Source organism: Halyomorpha halys, unplaced genomic scaffold (assembly GCF_000696795.3).
Source record: "Halyomorpha halys isolate HHAL.00 unplaced genomic scaffold, Hhal_1.1 Scaffold401.1, whole genome shotgun sequence".
Lineage (NCBI taxonomy): Eukaryota > Metazoa > Arthropoda > Insecta > Hemiptera > Pentatomidae > Halyomorpha > Halyomorpha halys.
In genome coordinates this window covers 1,157,883-1,173,562 of record NW_027108484.1, presented here as the reverse complement: position 1 = coordinate 1,173,562, position 15,680 = coordinate 1,157,883, and the positions used below count along the sequence as shown (strand labels likewise).

General features: G+C 36.5%; 1 protein-coding gene across 1 annotated transcript in view; it reads right to left on the bottom strand.

The window, feature by feature from the left end:
- Positions 1-6,911, bottom strand: part of LOC106682299 (ankyrin-1) — a gene marked incomplete at its 3' end in the record, with an annotated part of 10,205 nt that extends 3,294 nt beyond the window's left edge. Inside the window, exon 1 of the mRNA XM_024362139.2 lies at positions 6,823-6,911. Coding sequence (XP_024217907.2) covers positions 6,823-6,879 — 57 coding nt within the window. The remainder of the gene's footprint in view (positions 1-6,822) is intronic.
- Between the last annotated feature and the right edge of the window lie 8,769 nt (positions 6,912-15,680).

Here is a 15,680-nt window from a genome sequence, read left to right as displayed (position 1 = left end):
TATATAAAAGTTACTGTCAGTGATGGGGGTCATATCAGCTGATTCGAATGTGTATATATATATATATATATGTTAAGGAACCTATGTAAACACTGCATAAATGTATATATAGAGGATTAAAAGGAGGAATAAAGTAGTCTTTAAGCTCATCTCGTATGAGTCATTTCACGGCCCTTTTTTCCCCCTTTTTTTAAAGTTCTGTTTGCGACGGAGCTTAACTGGTGCCGAAACCTGGGAACTTTGACCTTTTAAGTTGGTGCGCAGTCAGCATTATTTTTTAATTTGTTTTGTTCTCTCTCTCTATTTCTTTTCTTCTTTATCTGCCTCCTATATCCAAGTAGATGACTGGACGAGGAGTAGTCGTACCGGCAGTCTTAAATCTTGAGAATTTAGGTTTAGTTAAACTAGGAAACCCAATCCAGGAAATGGTGACCGAGAACGTATTAGAGTGCGGGCGGCTACTACACTGGACTTGAGGAAAGCGGTCTCAGACATAGAAAAGTTCAGCGGAGAATTAAACCACTTCCTTAAGGGCTGTGATCGCGCCATGGGAAGAACATAAACCAAAAAATCAAAAGAACTTCTGGGCAGCGGAGACGCCGACGAACTGAAGGCTGCAGTGGTCTGCCGGGTGAAGAGACACATTCTTAACCAGATCCAAGCGGACGAAGGGACATCATGCTAAAGGAGAGGCTGAAGAAGGCATTTGGAGCGGGACGCTGGGCCCCGGAAGAAGACATCTTTCGAATGTTCCGAGAGAGGAAAAGACAGGGTCAGTCCAGTGGACAGTACGCCGCCGAACTGCTTTCGCGCTACAACCAAATCACGGACAAGTTCAGCGAAATGATGGCAACGGACAAGGTGCAAGACCGGATAATTTTCCTGGCCTTTATACTCAAGGGCCAGTTAGCTAGGTTGACTGGAAAAAGGGAAGGAGCACCCCAGGATCGCTCTTTCGTGCAGTGTGCCCAGGAAATGATCATGCAAGTGCCCGGGAAAGAGAATCCCACATGGAAACCGATGAACAGGACTGGATGAGAGTCCAATACAGCCGTCCCAGAAATCACCAGAACTCGTGGAGAAGAAGTGAACGGCAGGAGTTTGCGAAAGAGAGACCGAGAAAGCCTGAGAGAAGAATAGCCCCTGAGAAACCAAGGAGAAACAGGCGGATGGAGGACCGGAAATGTAATGGGTGTGGCAAAGTTGGTCATTTGGTGGCCCAGTGTCCCCGCTTTCGATACTTCGTGTTCGGGAATGAGGGACACATCGCTAAACATTGCCCCTATATATATAGAAGAGGCGAGGAGTATAGAGATGAGCCCATGGAGATAAACGTTCAGCGGGTGTAATAGAGATGCAATAGACGGAGGACAGGAGGATCCTCAAGACAGTCTACGGAGGTCTCGGATGTGTCGGAAACGGAGGGCGAAACCGAAGAACCAGTGAGCGGAGGAGGCTATAAACCCAACAGGAGCAGCGGAAGGCGAGCGACTGGAGGACTGGAGAAGAACAAGAAAGTGGTGGAGAACCACATCAGAGATCTGAGGAGGGTGCCGGCAGAGGGGCAACCGCACACTAGAAAGTAACAGCATAAGGAGCGAACACGGCGGTCTGCCTATCATCGGAGTGGGTGGATTAAGGTGTCTCATCGACACTGGCAGTTCTCACACAATTGCCAGTCGAGGAGCTCTGGAGAAGGTGCAAAAGGATGGAGGGACATTCCAGGTTCAGGTATGTCACTGTAGATTGGTCACCCAGAGGGGACCCTGTAGCGTAGAACGGGAAGTAGAGATTAGGATGAGTAAATGGGGAGCGAGAGAGGATACCGTTGTAGTACACGTGTTGAACAGCATGCCGCGGGAATATCAATTGATTGTCGGGTGTGATTTGTTAGAGAAAGTGGCGTGTTCGGATAGGGGGGATGAGATTTTATTGTCATGGGGTCAAAAGGAGGGAGGAAGTGCGAGTCGGTCCAATTTCTAGCAGGAAAGATTGGCGTCACTCCATTCAATCGGAATTTCGATACATTTTTTTTAGAAAGAGGGATACACTGGGGGCGACGGGGGAAACGGTGCACGAGATACCACTCAAAACGGAAAGGGTCACGTACGTGAAGGAGAGAAGGTACCCGCAGGCGCTTCGCCATCATATCCGGGTGGAGCCAGAGACACTTAAAGAAGAGGGGATCATTGTTAATAGTACGTCACCGTATAACAGTGCCATGTGGGCGGTTCGTAAAAAGGGTGCCCCGGGGGATAAATCAGAGAAGTATAGGGTGGTGACAGACCACCGGAAATTAAACGAGAATACTGTAGACGAACGATGCCCAATCTCGCGTTTTGAGGACATCCTAGACAGACTGGGGGGCGCAAAGGTGTTCAGCACATTGGACCTCAAAGCAGGGTACCACCAGATAATGATGCATCCAAGGAACCGACATAAGACGGCATTCACGTTCGAGAGGGGTCACTATAAGTTTCCACGAATGCCGTTTGGATTGAAAAAAAACCGTATAACTTTCCAAAGGCTCATGGATGAGTTCCTACGAGGCATCGACGAAGGGGAAAAGGAAAATAAACCTCTTGGGACACACGATATCACAGGAAGGGGTTACGCCCGATTCGCATAAGTTGAAGAATTGCTTGGCATTGTTTGGTCAGTAGATCATTTCAGACCCTACGTTTTCGGGAGAAGGTTGCGGGTCCATACAGACCACCGCCCCCTTCAATGGGTGGGAAACTCAAAGAGTCGTCAGCAAGGGTTACGCGGTGGAAGGAACTCCTTAGGCAGTAGAATATTGAAATAGTGTACAAGCCAGGAAAGGAGAATGTCGTGGCCAATTGGCTCTCGCGCGCGATTACGGTAAATGGTATAAAGGAAGAGCAAGCGGGTACGTCGGGCGACGTACGGCGGTTCTTGAGAGAGGGGACACCAGGGTAGGAAGAGACCCAAGACGTATCGGGACAGGGTGAGGGAACCCCACCATCGGAAAATGTGAGCTCGGAAGGGGACAGACCCGCGGAGATGGAGGAATCGCAGAAAATTATTAATGACAAACCCCGCTAGATCTTCTGGAAGACTAGGACATCGGGTCTGATGAAAATCGAATATGGACGATACGGTAAAAGCGAGATTGCAACAATTTGGTCGGTACCGGGAGCCAAGGAGGAACAAATTTGTAGACCCCTCAAAGACGCGTCAAAGGCAGGGAGGACATATCACATCTACGTGGGTAACGCCGTCATCAGGGATAGATAAGATTAAGAGGTTGTGGCGGTCAGAGCTGATAGGTGTCGATCGTATATTCATTCGGTGTACGCTGATGGTGGATACTATTAGTGAGGAAGATCACCAGAAAGAAATTACCCTTGCTTACCATCAGGGCAAAACGAATCATCGGGGTCTAAATTCCAAGTTCTCAGACGTAGATATTTTTGGTGGGTGATGCGTCGAACGATACAATAGGGGGTTGTAACGTGAGCTTCATTACAAAATATGACACACATCCCCTCAGAGCAACACAGGAGGAAACACCTACGGCCGACAGACCACTGACTGACCTCCAGATTGACACTTTTACGTGGAAAGGGTATAAATGGGTGACAGTCGTTAACACTTTCAGTAAAGTGGCAATGGCGGAACAGGTAAAGGATCGGTCGGCGGAGACGGTATTAGGTGTACAACGCACCTGGTTCCAATTTTGTGGCGTTCCTGACTCTATTTCGTCTGATTGGGAGCGAGAGTTTGATAATTCCCTTATCCGAGAGGAAACGAAACTTCTCGAGGTTAGGTGGCATTACAACACTACGGGACACCCTAAAGGTAGGGGTGGGATCGAGAGATTACACAGTACCCTCAGCGATCACCTCCGAGTTTACAATGCGGACAAAGAGTTAGAACCTGATGAGGCAATGATCAGGGCGGTTGTGGCCTATAACCATTCTATTCACGCAGTCACGAGTTTTTCGCCGTTAGGGGTGTTTTTCGGTCTACGGGGACGCCACAAAGACTTTCAAGGCAATCGAGGGAGATGAAGTAGTCACTCAAAATGTAGTCGTTCGGAAGTTGTGGACTGAACTTCAACAACCCACCTCCAGCAGCAGACAACCAACCTGTAGCTGATCTGTTTAGCGCAAGCTCATGCCACAACGCTAAAGTGGACTAAAGTCCGCACGGCAACCACCCAGGACTTAAGAAAGGCAGTTTCTGATCTTGAAAGGTTTACCGGGGAGACAGGAGAGTTCTGAAATTTCCTAAAAGGGGGTGGTAGACTGATTGGTCGAATAGATACGAAAATCTGCTCGACTGAGGCGTTAAGGGCAGCAGTTGTCTGAAGAATGAAAAGAAGTATCCTCAATCAAATTCTGATGAGGAGACACCCTGGAGCGTGAACAACGTGTCCAAGACACGTCCAAGCCCGGGAAGAATCATCAATGGCGATCGGAGCAAATCGGAGTGGACAGGTCGTTTGTCCAGTGTAAGCACATGCTGGTCTAGTGTAAGCATATGTTGCGAGACGCCAAGGGACAGAGGGAGGTGACGCTCACGTACCGCCAAAGGAAAACGAACCATAGGGGGCTTGCTGAAACTCTTCAGGCGTTACTTAGAAGATACTTTTGGTGGGGGATGAAGAGGACGATAAAGGAGACAATTGGGAACTGCAAGGGTTGTCTAAGAACCAAGTACGATAGGAACCCATCGAAAGCAAGACGAGAGGAAACACCAAATGCTGATAAACCAATGAGCGACCTATAGGTAGACTCCTTCACTTGGAGAGGATACAGGTGGATTACTGTTATAGACTTGTTCAGTAAGGTCGCTATGGAAGATCAAGTTCAGAACAGATTATCGGAAGCTGTACTGGTAGCGCTTCGAACTTGGTTTCAATTGTATGGAGTTCCCGATCGCATTGCATCAGATAGAGGCAGGAAATTTGATAATGCCAGCATTAGGGTGGAGATGAAAGCACTGGAGTTGGCATGGCACCGCAATACGCCCGGACATCCCAAGAGCAGGGGAAGTATAGAACGGCTGCATAGCACACTCAAAGGGCTTGGAACCGAACGTTGCAATGCCAAAATTAGTTGCCCGCTAATAACTACTCTATCCACTCAGTAATTTTCACCGTTCGAAATTCTTTTCGGACATTGTGTGCATCGACGGGACTATAGAGCCACGACTGTGAACGAAGAGGACATAGTTAACAATGGAATAGAGCTGAGAAAATTGTGGGACAATCCGCGGTAGGATGAATACTGAGAATCGCTATGGGTAGCACGGGAAAATTTACGCGTTCGCTACCATGATGGAGCGCTAAAAATTGAAACTATAGTGTACAATAAGTTAGGTTCTAATTGGGGTAAGGAGTTACAACGTTATGAAGGGTCATTTAGGCTAATAGTAATTCGGGAGCACAGTGTTGTTACTATTGAAGTCCCCAGAAGCTTTGTATTCTTATGTTATTTTATTTTAGTATGAATGTAATCAGTTATCTACTACTATTACTTATTGCCCAACAATGTTGTGGCAGAGTGTAATATTTATCAATAAATATAAATTAGGAATTTCTTTTGTGTGTTAAACTACACCAGAAATTTATCATAGTATTTTTTAAAGATGAAGCCACCAGCTATAATAGCAATAACCAAATTAAAATTAGTATAAAACTATATCCACAAAAACAAAATAAATAAATAAAATAAAATAAATAATAAAATGATTATTTTCAATGCAATGTATTCCTAAACTGGCATAAAGAAATAAAAAGAAATATTCACGTCCTATGACCATGTAAATACAAAATATGATTTATATATAAACAACAAACTGTAAAGCTTTATCTATAACTAATATGAAATGAAATCTATGTGCTAATCTTATTATTTATAAACTGGATTATGAAAATTACGACAGTACTTCATATTTCAAATTAATTGAAAGTAATCTATTCTTTAAAAAGAAAAATGTTAATGAAAATTAAATTCGAACTAATGAAAATGTGGGGAAATTAGTTTATTGGAAATATTGTATAGGAAATAACCATGGCAACATATAAATAAATAGCTTGATCCCATACTGGATGTTGGTTGAAGAATACGGTAACTGCCAGTGCCTCCATGCACTATTTATTTGAATCGTTAAGTCACAAAAAAAAAATTAATTTTTACCAGGGATTCAAAATAATTTTTAATTTTTATTTTAAGAGTTTCAATTATAAATTTATATTTATTTTCGTTAAAAGAAAATTAAAAATCATTGAAGCTATTTTTAAAATTTGTTCAAAAGTTCTTAACTTAATCTGATCATGTTTTATTCTGTAGAGACTTTGTTCATCTTTTTTTTATCCTCTATTTTGATCTATTGAATCTAACATAGATGGTAAAATATACTAAGATGACAGATTGTTAATCAATGTTAAACAATAACCGTCCCTTTCGGCATTAATAACCGACAACTTTCCATTTATTATCTATTTATAATTAAAATTTTTTCGAAATTTGTTTTCTGCAACTATGATACCTTAAAACTATTTAACAGCATAGTTTTACACAACATAACATTGCTGTGACTGTTTTTAATTCTTTAAATCCTTTAATGATTTGATTGCAATACATTTATGAAATTTTAATTCTTAATAATATTTTTATTACGAAGGTAGATCTTTAAAATTATAGTGGGCACTAATAAAAGTTTTTAGAGTTTCGTTTTCTTGTTCATTTTAATCCTAACTATCCAAATGCTAAAAAATAAACTAACTTACTCCACGTTCTAATAGAGAAAGAATTTACTATGTATAAATAAAGACATTTGATAAATACTTACAGACAGAGCGAAGTGATTTACTGAGAAGAGAGATACATAGATCAGAGAGAGGAACATGGCTAAGACAAAACCAAGATGTATTCCCTGGAAAGAGCTGGAGTACAATGAGCCCACAGTTCTTCCCACCCCTAATATATCAAGGAGGGAGAGGCGAGATTCGTTATTTATAATCCTTATTTCGATGATCATATAGCAGATAGATCATTATCTGGCTAGTTATAGCAGATGATATCATCAAGGACTGCAATGTCACGATCTTCATTTCTACTTTTTTTTTCACAAGATAATGTAGGAGGAAATAATCGACCTTATCCTGTTGCAACATTCTGAACATCAGTAGTCTAATACGATACCTTAAAATGTTTGTCGACAAAATCAGATTTGTTTTCAGAACTAAATTATGTAAATTTCAAGGACCATTTCTAACAAAAAGGGATATTACATCATAGCCATGCGATATAGTATAATACGATTTTTTTTTAATATCCTTTTTTTAGAACTCATTTAAATTTTTGATCATTCGCTGGTCAATTATTTCGTTTTTACCTCCCATTCTGGAGAGAATGTACTGCTCTTACTATACTTGCAGTTACTATACTTGAAAACATCTCCCTCTATAATAAGGGAAAAAAAATTATTGCTTTTATTTTAGTTAACTATAAAAGTTAACTAATATTTATTTCTTAATCAATTGGGAAAAAAAACATTTCATAATTTTTTTTTTTTATTTCTTTTATATATTTTTTCTGTTACTAATTGTTATTCTGATTACATTTTTTGCTGTGTTTTTTTTTAATTTAGTGTACCCCACACTATTTTTTAAACCCCTTAAAACATAATATAGGATTCCATCATTCCTGTTGTGTTTATGTTTCCATCTTGTGCTTATTATATTCTTAATGAAAAATAATAATAATCTAAAGATATTTTCCCTTGTGAATTCTATTATTTTATTGGCACTACTTTAATAGTTTAATGTAGTTATTTCAATTTGTTACTAAGCATCCAATCCCTCTCTATGGTTGCGCGGTGTGGGGATCCAATCCCTATCTATTTCTGGGAAGTGTGTGGATCCCACCCTCTCTATATTGCAGGGAAGTGTGGGAATCCAATCCCTCTCTATGGATGCGCGGTGTGGGGATCCAGTCCCTCTCTACTGCAGGAAAACATGGGGATCCAATCCCTTCCTATTGCTGCGTGGTGTGCGGATTCAATCCCTCTCTTTGGCTGCGCGGTGTGGGGATCCAATCCTGGGAATTGTGGGGATCCAATCCCTCTTTCTATGGCAGGGAAGTGTGGGAATCCAATCCCTCTCTATTGCAGGAAAGTGTGGAGATCCAATCCCTCTCTTTGGCTGCACAGTGTGGAGATCCAATCCCTCTCTTTGGCTGCATACGGTGAGGACCCAATCCCTCTCCATGGCTGCACGGTGTGGGGATCCAATCCCTTTATTTGGCTGCACAGTGTATGGACCCAATTCCTCCCTATGGCTGCGAAGTGTGGGAATCCAATCCCTCTTTATGGCTTTACAAAACCTATACGTAAGGAGGGAGGAAAAGACATTACTTTTTAATTGGAATGGAATCCCAATCCTTAACAGGACAATATTCTTTGGTTTCCAGATCTTTTTAATTTATATATTTGACTGCCATTTCTTTGTCCACATTAAAAGAATAAGGTGTAGCGACACGCTACCTACTAGTCTAGGCTGTAAGAATTACAGCCGACGAAACTGTTATTGCTTCCCGGCAAGACGAAGAGATTGAGTTCTTTTCATCACCAATTTTTATTCTAGCCATTTATTGCGATCATTTATTCAGTAAAATGTCAATTATTTTATAATGTCATATATAAACATATAAATAGTATTATAATTGTAAATATGTCAATTTAATAAATAAAGTTTACCAAAATGAATATAAAAAAGTTAGTTCTGACACGTGATACCTCTCACCGGTGTCGTTGGTAGAATCAACCCACTGATGGTGCTGAAACGGCACCTTCTTGGTAAAGTGAATAAGACATTCATTATATTCTTCCAACCTTTTTTCTGATATGAAGAGTCTTATTTCACGCTAGTTCCCTGTTGGTCATCTCCTCCTTCCTCTACCTTACATCCTCTCGTAGGACCTGGTGACTAGCCACCCGCCAGGCCTAAGTGCCTCCTTCGTTCCTACAGGAATAATACCGGGTTGAACGAAGTTTCCTTCCAGCATGACCCGGCTGCTGACTACCCTCCCGGCTTGTATTCGTCCTTCGTATCTACAGGAATAGTACCCTGTAGGACGAGGTCACCATCCTTAGAGCTATTACGGCTGCCACCCCGTAATTCTCATCCTGTCTATTCACCTCCTAATCAACTACCTTACCTTAATAGAACACGAACTGTCAAGGCCTTCTGGTCAAGAGCACCTAACACTATCTATTGGGGTCAGGAGAAAGAAATTTATTCATTCATGCTGCCCAAATACATTGAGTTGCCACATTACACAGTACGCTGTGATTCTTCCAATCCGTGATTGGACATATATAAATTACATATTTTTATATGATATAATATAATAGAAAGATAACATTTTTTTTTCCACAGTTTTCTTTTACAATACCAGTCTACAAACTAAATACAAGTTTTTCAATTCATTCCTTTTTTTCTTTCCCTTCCATTTCACAACCCTTATTTCATTTTATCAACAAATTCCACTATATAACAAATATTAAAATATTAATACTTATTAAAATATTAAAATATACTAAGAAAATCACCTCGACAAAAGTATTCCTACTTTTACAACAGGTAACCTTTTTACCGTTAGATAAGTTTCCCTTTCCAAATTACGTTCAATACATTTTGATTTGTGTAGATCAAGGGTGGCCGAGTTTTCAGTATTTAAGATCTTCTTTTTATCACGATCGAATGGTCATTGGCGTAGTCTAAGGAGTGAGAAGGGGAGTAAAATGCACACAATGTTTCAGTATAAGGTGCAAGTAAAATATATGTTCAAGCTATTTTTTATTTTTTAAATCACTTATTAAGTTTTCGAGATTTAGGCTCACGAAGAAAATAAATTTCAGGACCAAATTTTGATAGCAGCGTACATGCGATACCTAAAAAATTCTATTTTCCGACACTTGTTCAAGATAGAGTTTTACTAACTTAAAATGAAATTTAATTTTTTTATCAACTTCAACCTGTAAGTTGTTGTACTATTTGTTCGTAAATATGAAAAATGTGTTATAAAAATGCACGGTGAGGCTGATAATTTGATTTCAATATTTCACTTTCACGTTTCGTTTTTTGGCAAGGGAACTTTATCATGATAGAATATTATGATTTACTTTTTGTTTAAATAGCTCGCTGAGTACACCTTGTACTGAAATATAGATATACGGCTTATCTACGTACTTACGTACCTATGCAAAAATAGCAATAATAACCGATTCCTTTGAACAGCCCTGCAAAGTGGGGCGAAACGTCGGAAAATAAATAGTTGTAAACTATTTTTATTTCTCTTTTGACCGCAACCCTTACCATCCTTATATAACAATAATAACTATTTAAATGGCCAAAAAACTCACGTCCAGGGGAATTAAAAGACATGGATAATTATTAACAATATTTCATTCAAAGTAGCTACCGATAAAGACAGATTTAGAATTTACTTTTTTGCCTTAACATTATTGGAGACTGTGTCTGCATGTCTCTAAGCAAGGAATCATAATTCGGTGTATAGTCTGACAAAGATAATAATAATGAGTCTTCAGAATGGGAATCAGTGAGGACAGAATGTTGTTTAGTCTTCGTCAGCTTCAAGTATGAAAATGCCGATTCGCATAGCTATTTAGATCCGTGAATAGATATATAAACGTGATAGATATATTCACTACATTTGGTGATTCTGGAATATTTTTCTCGGTTGACATATTTCCAAAGAAAAAATTCAAATTTCCTGGCTTGTAAGATTAAGTCAGTCTTTTAAAGTTATAATTTCATTTTCTAATGCCTTTTGATTCATGTAAAATATGTCTGAAATTATTTAGCTAATGCGTTTCACACTTAAATCTTTTTTAAAAAGAAAATATACAAATTCCACAATTTCTTTTATTTTTTTTTCCAAAAACCTGGAATATTACCTCAAAATCTCAAATTACTTTTTGGATTTCTGCGAGGTATTTGTCGATCTTAAAATTAATATTTTAATGTTTTCATAGGTTATCCACCATATTTGGAAAATTATTTACGATATTTATGATTATTTTGTTGTAACTTCTTATAGCAAAATAAATTTTGTTTTATCTGCGTCTATGCAGCTGATCATATCAATTACTGTTTATTTTTACATTATAATTCTAAATTTAAATGACTAACGCCTGTTGAACAGATTCGACACTTAGGACTCAATCTTGACAAGAGACTTACTTGGAATCCACACACAAGACGTAAACGACAAGAAACTGCTCGTAGATTCCGATTGCTACAACACTTACTTGACAAACGCTCTAAACTTCCCATTCATTACAAAAAAATAGTATACACTACGATAATCAGACCAATTTGGACAAAGGGAATTGAGCTCTGGGGCTCCACCAAGCCATCAAATTCCTCCCATCCAATCCTTACAATCCAAAATCCTACGTAAAATCCTTGATGCTCCTTATTACGTTACAAATAAACTCATTCACAAAGACCTTAACATCCCATTCGTTGCAGATTCGGGCCACAACAGATATGCATCTTTTTATTCCAAACTCCTTAACCACCCTAACCCATTAATTCTTAATCTTTCATCCTTAACAATCCCTGATAATCCTCCGAGGCGTCTGAAAAGAAGATGGCCACGGGACCTTCTAATTTAAATTAATGTTTGAAGTACCACCAATGGGTGGTTCCGTCCCAAGATTTTCAAGTGTATATGAAACATACAACATATTTACTTATTGTATTTATTATTTTATACAATTGTAAATCACATTAAATAAATAAAAAATTTAAATGACTAATGTTTAAGTTAAATCGGTAAGAAATACTAAGCCATGTTTCATTATTTAAATTTAAATCTTGTTCGTGAAGAAAATCTCTAATTTCAGGCAATAAATCACAAGACCACTGCAGAAATTTACCTATGCCTAGCCATCTCACATTGGTATTTAGTAATAATTCAGGTTGGCGTTCATCGAGCTGCAGTTGGAAGTGCCGTTTGAGGGAACTTCAAAACTCATGAACTGCGGCAATTATCTCCGTTACTTAAGAGAAATAATGACACTGCATATTAAGATCGGGGACAGCAATACAAGTATATTAAAATCTAACATAGGTATGTTAAAATTTACAATATGTATGTTACAGTAACGATATATTTATTATGGTTTACAATACTAACTCCTTAATTTAAATAGAATTATTGTTATTCCTAATATATTTGTAATATTATTCCTTATTTTTCTCTCAGTGTAATGACCGCAGTTTAGAGACCGTTTGCCGAAAATGCTCACTCATCAAGTAAATATATAGAGGTAATAAAAGCTATTTGATTTATAACAAAGAATAGGTTATTATATTTTAAACAGAAGAAAAGTGGAAACTCAACGTGGTCACCGAGGATAAATAACATTGATTAATAATAACATTGTTAATATAAAAGAAAAGAAGCTACCGTATGACATTACCAAATATTCGAGCTAACTGACTATGTTATTCGATGTGTCCAAATGACTAGTATAACACGTAAGTCAAAATAAATTTTGCTAGGTGGGCGGAGATCACATTGCCAGGCTGTCAAAATTATAGGAATTGTTGACCTTTGTAAATTCGCATAATGCATTAAACTATTGCTACAAAGTTTTGTCTTCTACAATCGCTTAAAAGTTCATGGTAGATGGAATTCCACCCCTGCGACAATCGACGATCGACTAAAATTGGCTTCGCGATCGAATAGTTGGCCACCTCTGGTGTAGATAATATGAATTATATTTTCGATATTTTACCTTGTCTTTATTTTTTTTTCTTATTTCAATTCCTTATCTTTCATTCAACTCTTATTACCAAAATATTACAATATTATTTTCCGGTCTTCCGTATTTAATTGATAGTTCTTACAACCACTCACAAATATTTTATTCTCTTATGGATGTTTGACCACAGTAGCGTTTTAGAGAGTAGTTTAATGTTGCAGTTGGGTAATTTCTGTTCTAAACATCATTTATCTTTTCTTGTCTGTAGTGAGTTCTAATTTGTTAGTTTTTGCCAATTTTTCGAAAATTATAAGTGATTGGTTGAACAGAACTTAATTTTGTAAATATTTTATCACTGATTAATAGAAAAACGTATATTTTTACCCCGTCAGGTAAATTCAATTCAAATATTGTGTTTCCACTTCATTCCAATGTGTAAGAGAGAGGCATGAGCAGGAATTGCATATGATAATACGAGATAAGACAAAAATAATGAGTGAAGAAAATATATAAGATATTTTGGACAGTGCTGGAGAAAGAAAATAAATAATAACTAATAATTTTAACTAAATAAAATGAAACCGGTAAAAATGAGAAAGAAAATAAACAAGTGCCGTAGGTCAAGGCCCTCATGAAGCAGCAATTTATTTTGCAATTTTTGTACTTTTTTCGACCGACCTCCGCACTTTCTTCTTATAAGGAAACCTGTTTCGAATAACTAATAATTATAAATAATAGCACAATCCCAGCCAGTATAATAAATTAAAACCAGGCGAGGCTCACATGATTAGAATATCGGAGGTCGTTTTAAGTTTATTTTGTTTTCTCACTACTGAAGATTCGTATTCGTGTCTAAAATAGAAAACATTAATAGAATCGAAAAGGTCCACTTCTTTATAGATATCAAGGAACAAATTTGATTATGTAGCAGTCTGTAGTTAAATCATTGTTCGGGCATACTGACAAGTAACGTTAATTTGAATTATACGACATTTTCACTTGAGAAAATGATTTGGGATTCGTTAGGTAAAAACTTATTTGTTAGCCGCAACGTTTCGGCCATAATTTCAAACCTTCATCAGGGCTAATAACAAATAAGATAACCTAATAAATGAGAAAACAACTAACAGAACATAGTGTTGAAAGACATTTATAGCCTAAATATTATAAGAAGATAAAGACAGTATGCAAAAAGTTATAATGAATTTTAATAAAAGAACAGAACGTGTACGAAAATGTATGAATATCTAGTTAGTAAATATGTATACAAAATGAAAATAAAATTATGAAAAAAGTTGGATGAAAAACTTTTTTTTTTCGTACCCTTCTGTAGAAATAGTTGCAAGTACAATATAAACTGAAGATATACATGTTCTAAATTTATATTGTACCTGTAACTATTTCTACAGGAGGGTACAAAAAAAAAAATTTATATCCAAATTTCATAACTTTGAAAAAAGTAGGATAAAAAACGTATATTTAGGTAATTAAATGTGTATGTAAAATAACAGGATTAAAGAAATAAAATTTAAAGTTAGATAATCCAAAAGGAATAAAAAATATGAATATTTTAATTTAATAATAATAATTTAAAATTAAAGTTATGAGGAAATTAAATAGAAAGAAAATACATGTATTTAATGAAATGTGTAAGTAGAATACTAGATTGAAGCAATAAAATATATAGTTATATAAGACGAAACGAGTAATTTGTAAACATTAACATTAAACGAATAAAAGGATAAAGTGAGCATAACTTAATAATATGGCTAAGGAAGAAGTAATAAGAAAAGATTTATTTTCCACTTTTTTCATCTTTTTATATTATATTTATACATATATATTACTCTTACTTAATTTTATTATTACTTTTCTTATTTATCTTTTTATAATACTTAGATGAAACATGTCGAATAATGTATTTATAATGTTAGTTGTTTTTAAATTTTACTTACTGTATTTTATTGTACTGTGTTATGTTTATTTTATTATTACATGTAGATAATAACAAATTCATCATATTTATTAAATAAAAAGCTTTTTAAAAAATCTTCATATACAATAAAATCTGTATACATTATTGAAAATAAATACTTTTAGACCTACCTAGTACACAGTCCAGTCGGCAGGGTTCGTAAGGAGCAGCATAAAGTTTTTTTATATATAATCTTTACACTTTTATGAGACTGTTTCAATAAATAAATTTTATTCAATTGTAGCCTCAAAACAATTTATATTTCTTTATAAGTCCGATATTTCGGTTATCCTCAAGAACAATTTTAGAACCACATCAATTTTAAAAAACTTTATGCAGGCTATTCTACCCAGGTCATTAATTTGAGTCCACAATTACCCTATTTTGTCAATTCTTCAAATTAAATTAAACATTAAAATTTTTAATCACTGTTAACCTTCACTATTATAATTTATCGCAACAAATATTTGTGATTGCCAGACTTATAAAGAAATATAAATTGTTTTGATACTAAAATTGGATAAAATGTATTTATTTAAACAATAAAGTTTTTTCCTTAAATACTTGCTTATGTTTCTTGAGATTTTGAACCTAATTCTGGATTTTTCCACCTCGTATTTCGAATGCTAATATGAGGAAATACAATGAACCATGAAAAATGCACTTTTTTTCTGTTTATCGACATATATTAAAAAAATGATTGATAATATCCCAAAATAATTGATGTACAAAATGAAAGATGAGAAAATTTCCTATGAAATCGATATTCCATAAAGTCCGAGTTAAATCAGACCAAGTGATTTCATCTTTGGTTCCTTGCAATATTTTTCATTTTATGATGAGGTGCTTTACCATAGATTAATATCTGGATAAGCTGGTTAGGCATAATTTAAAAATTAAAATTATGGATAGAAAAATAAAATTGAGAGAATGA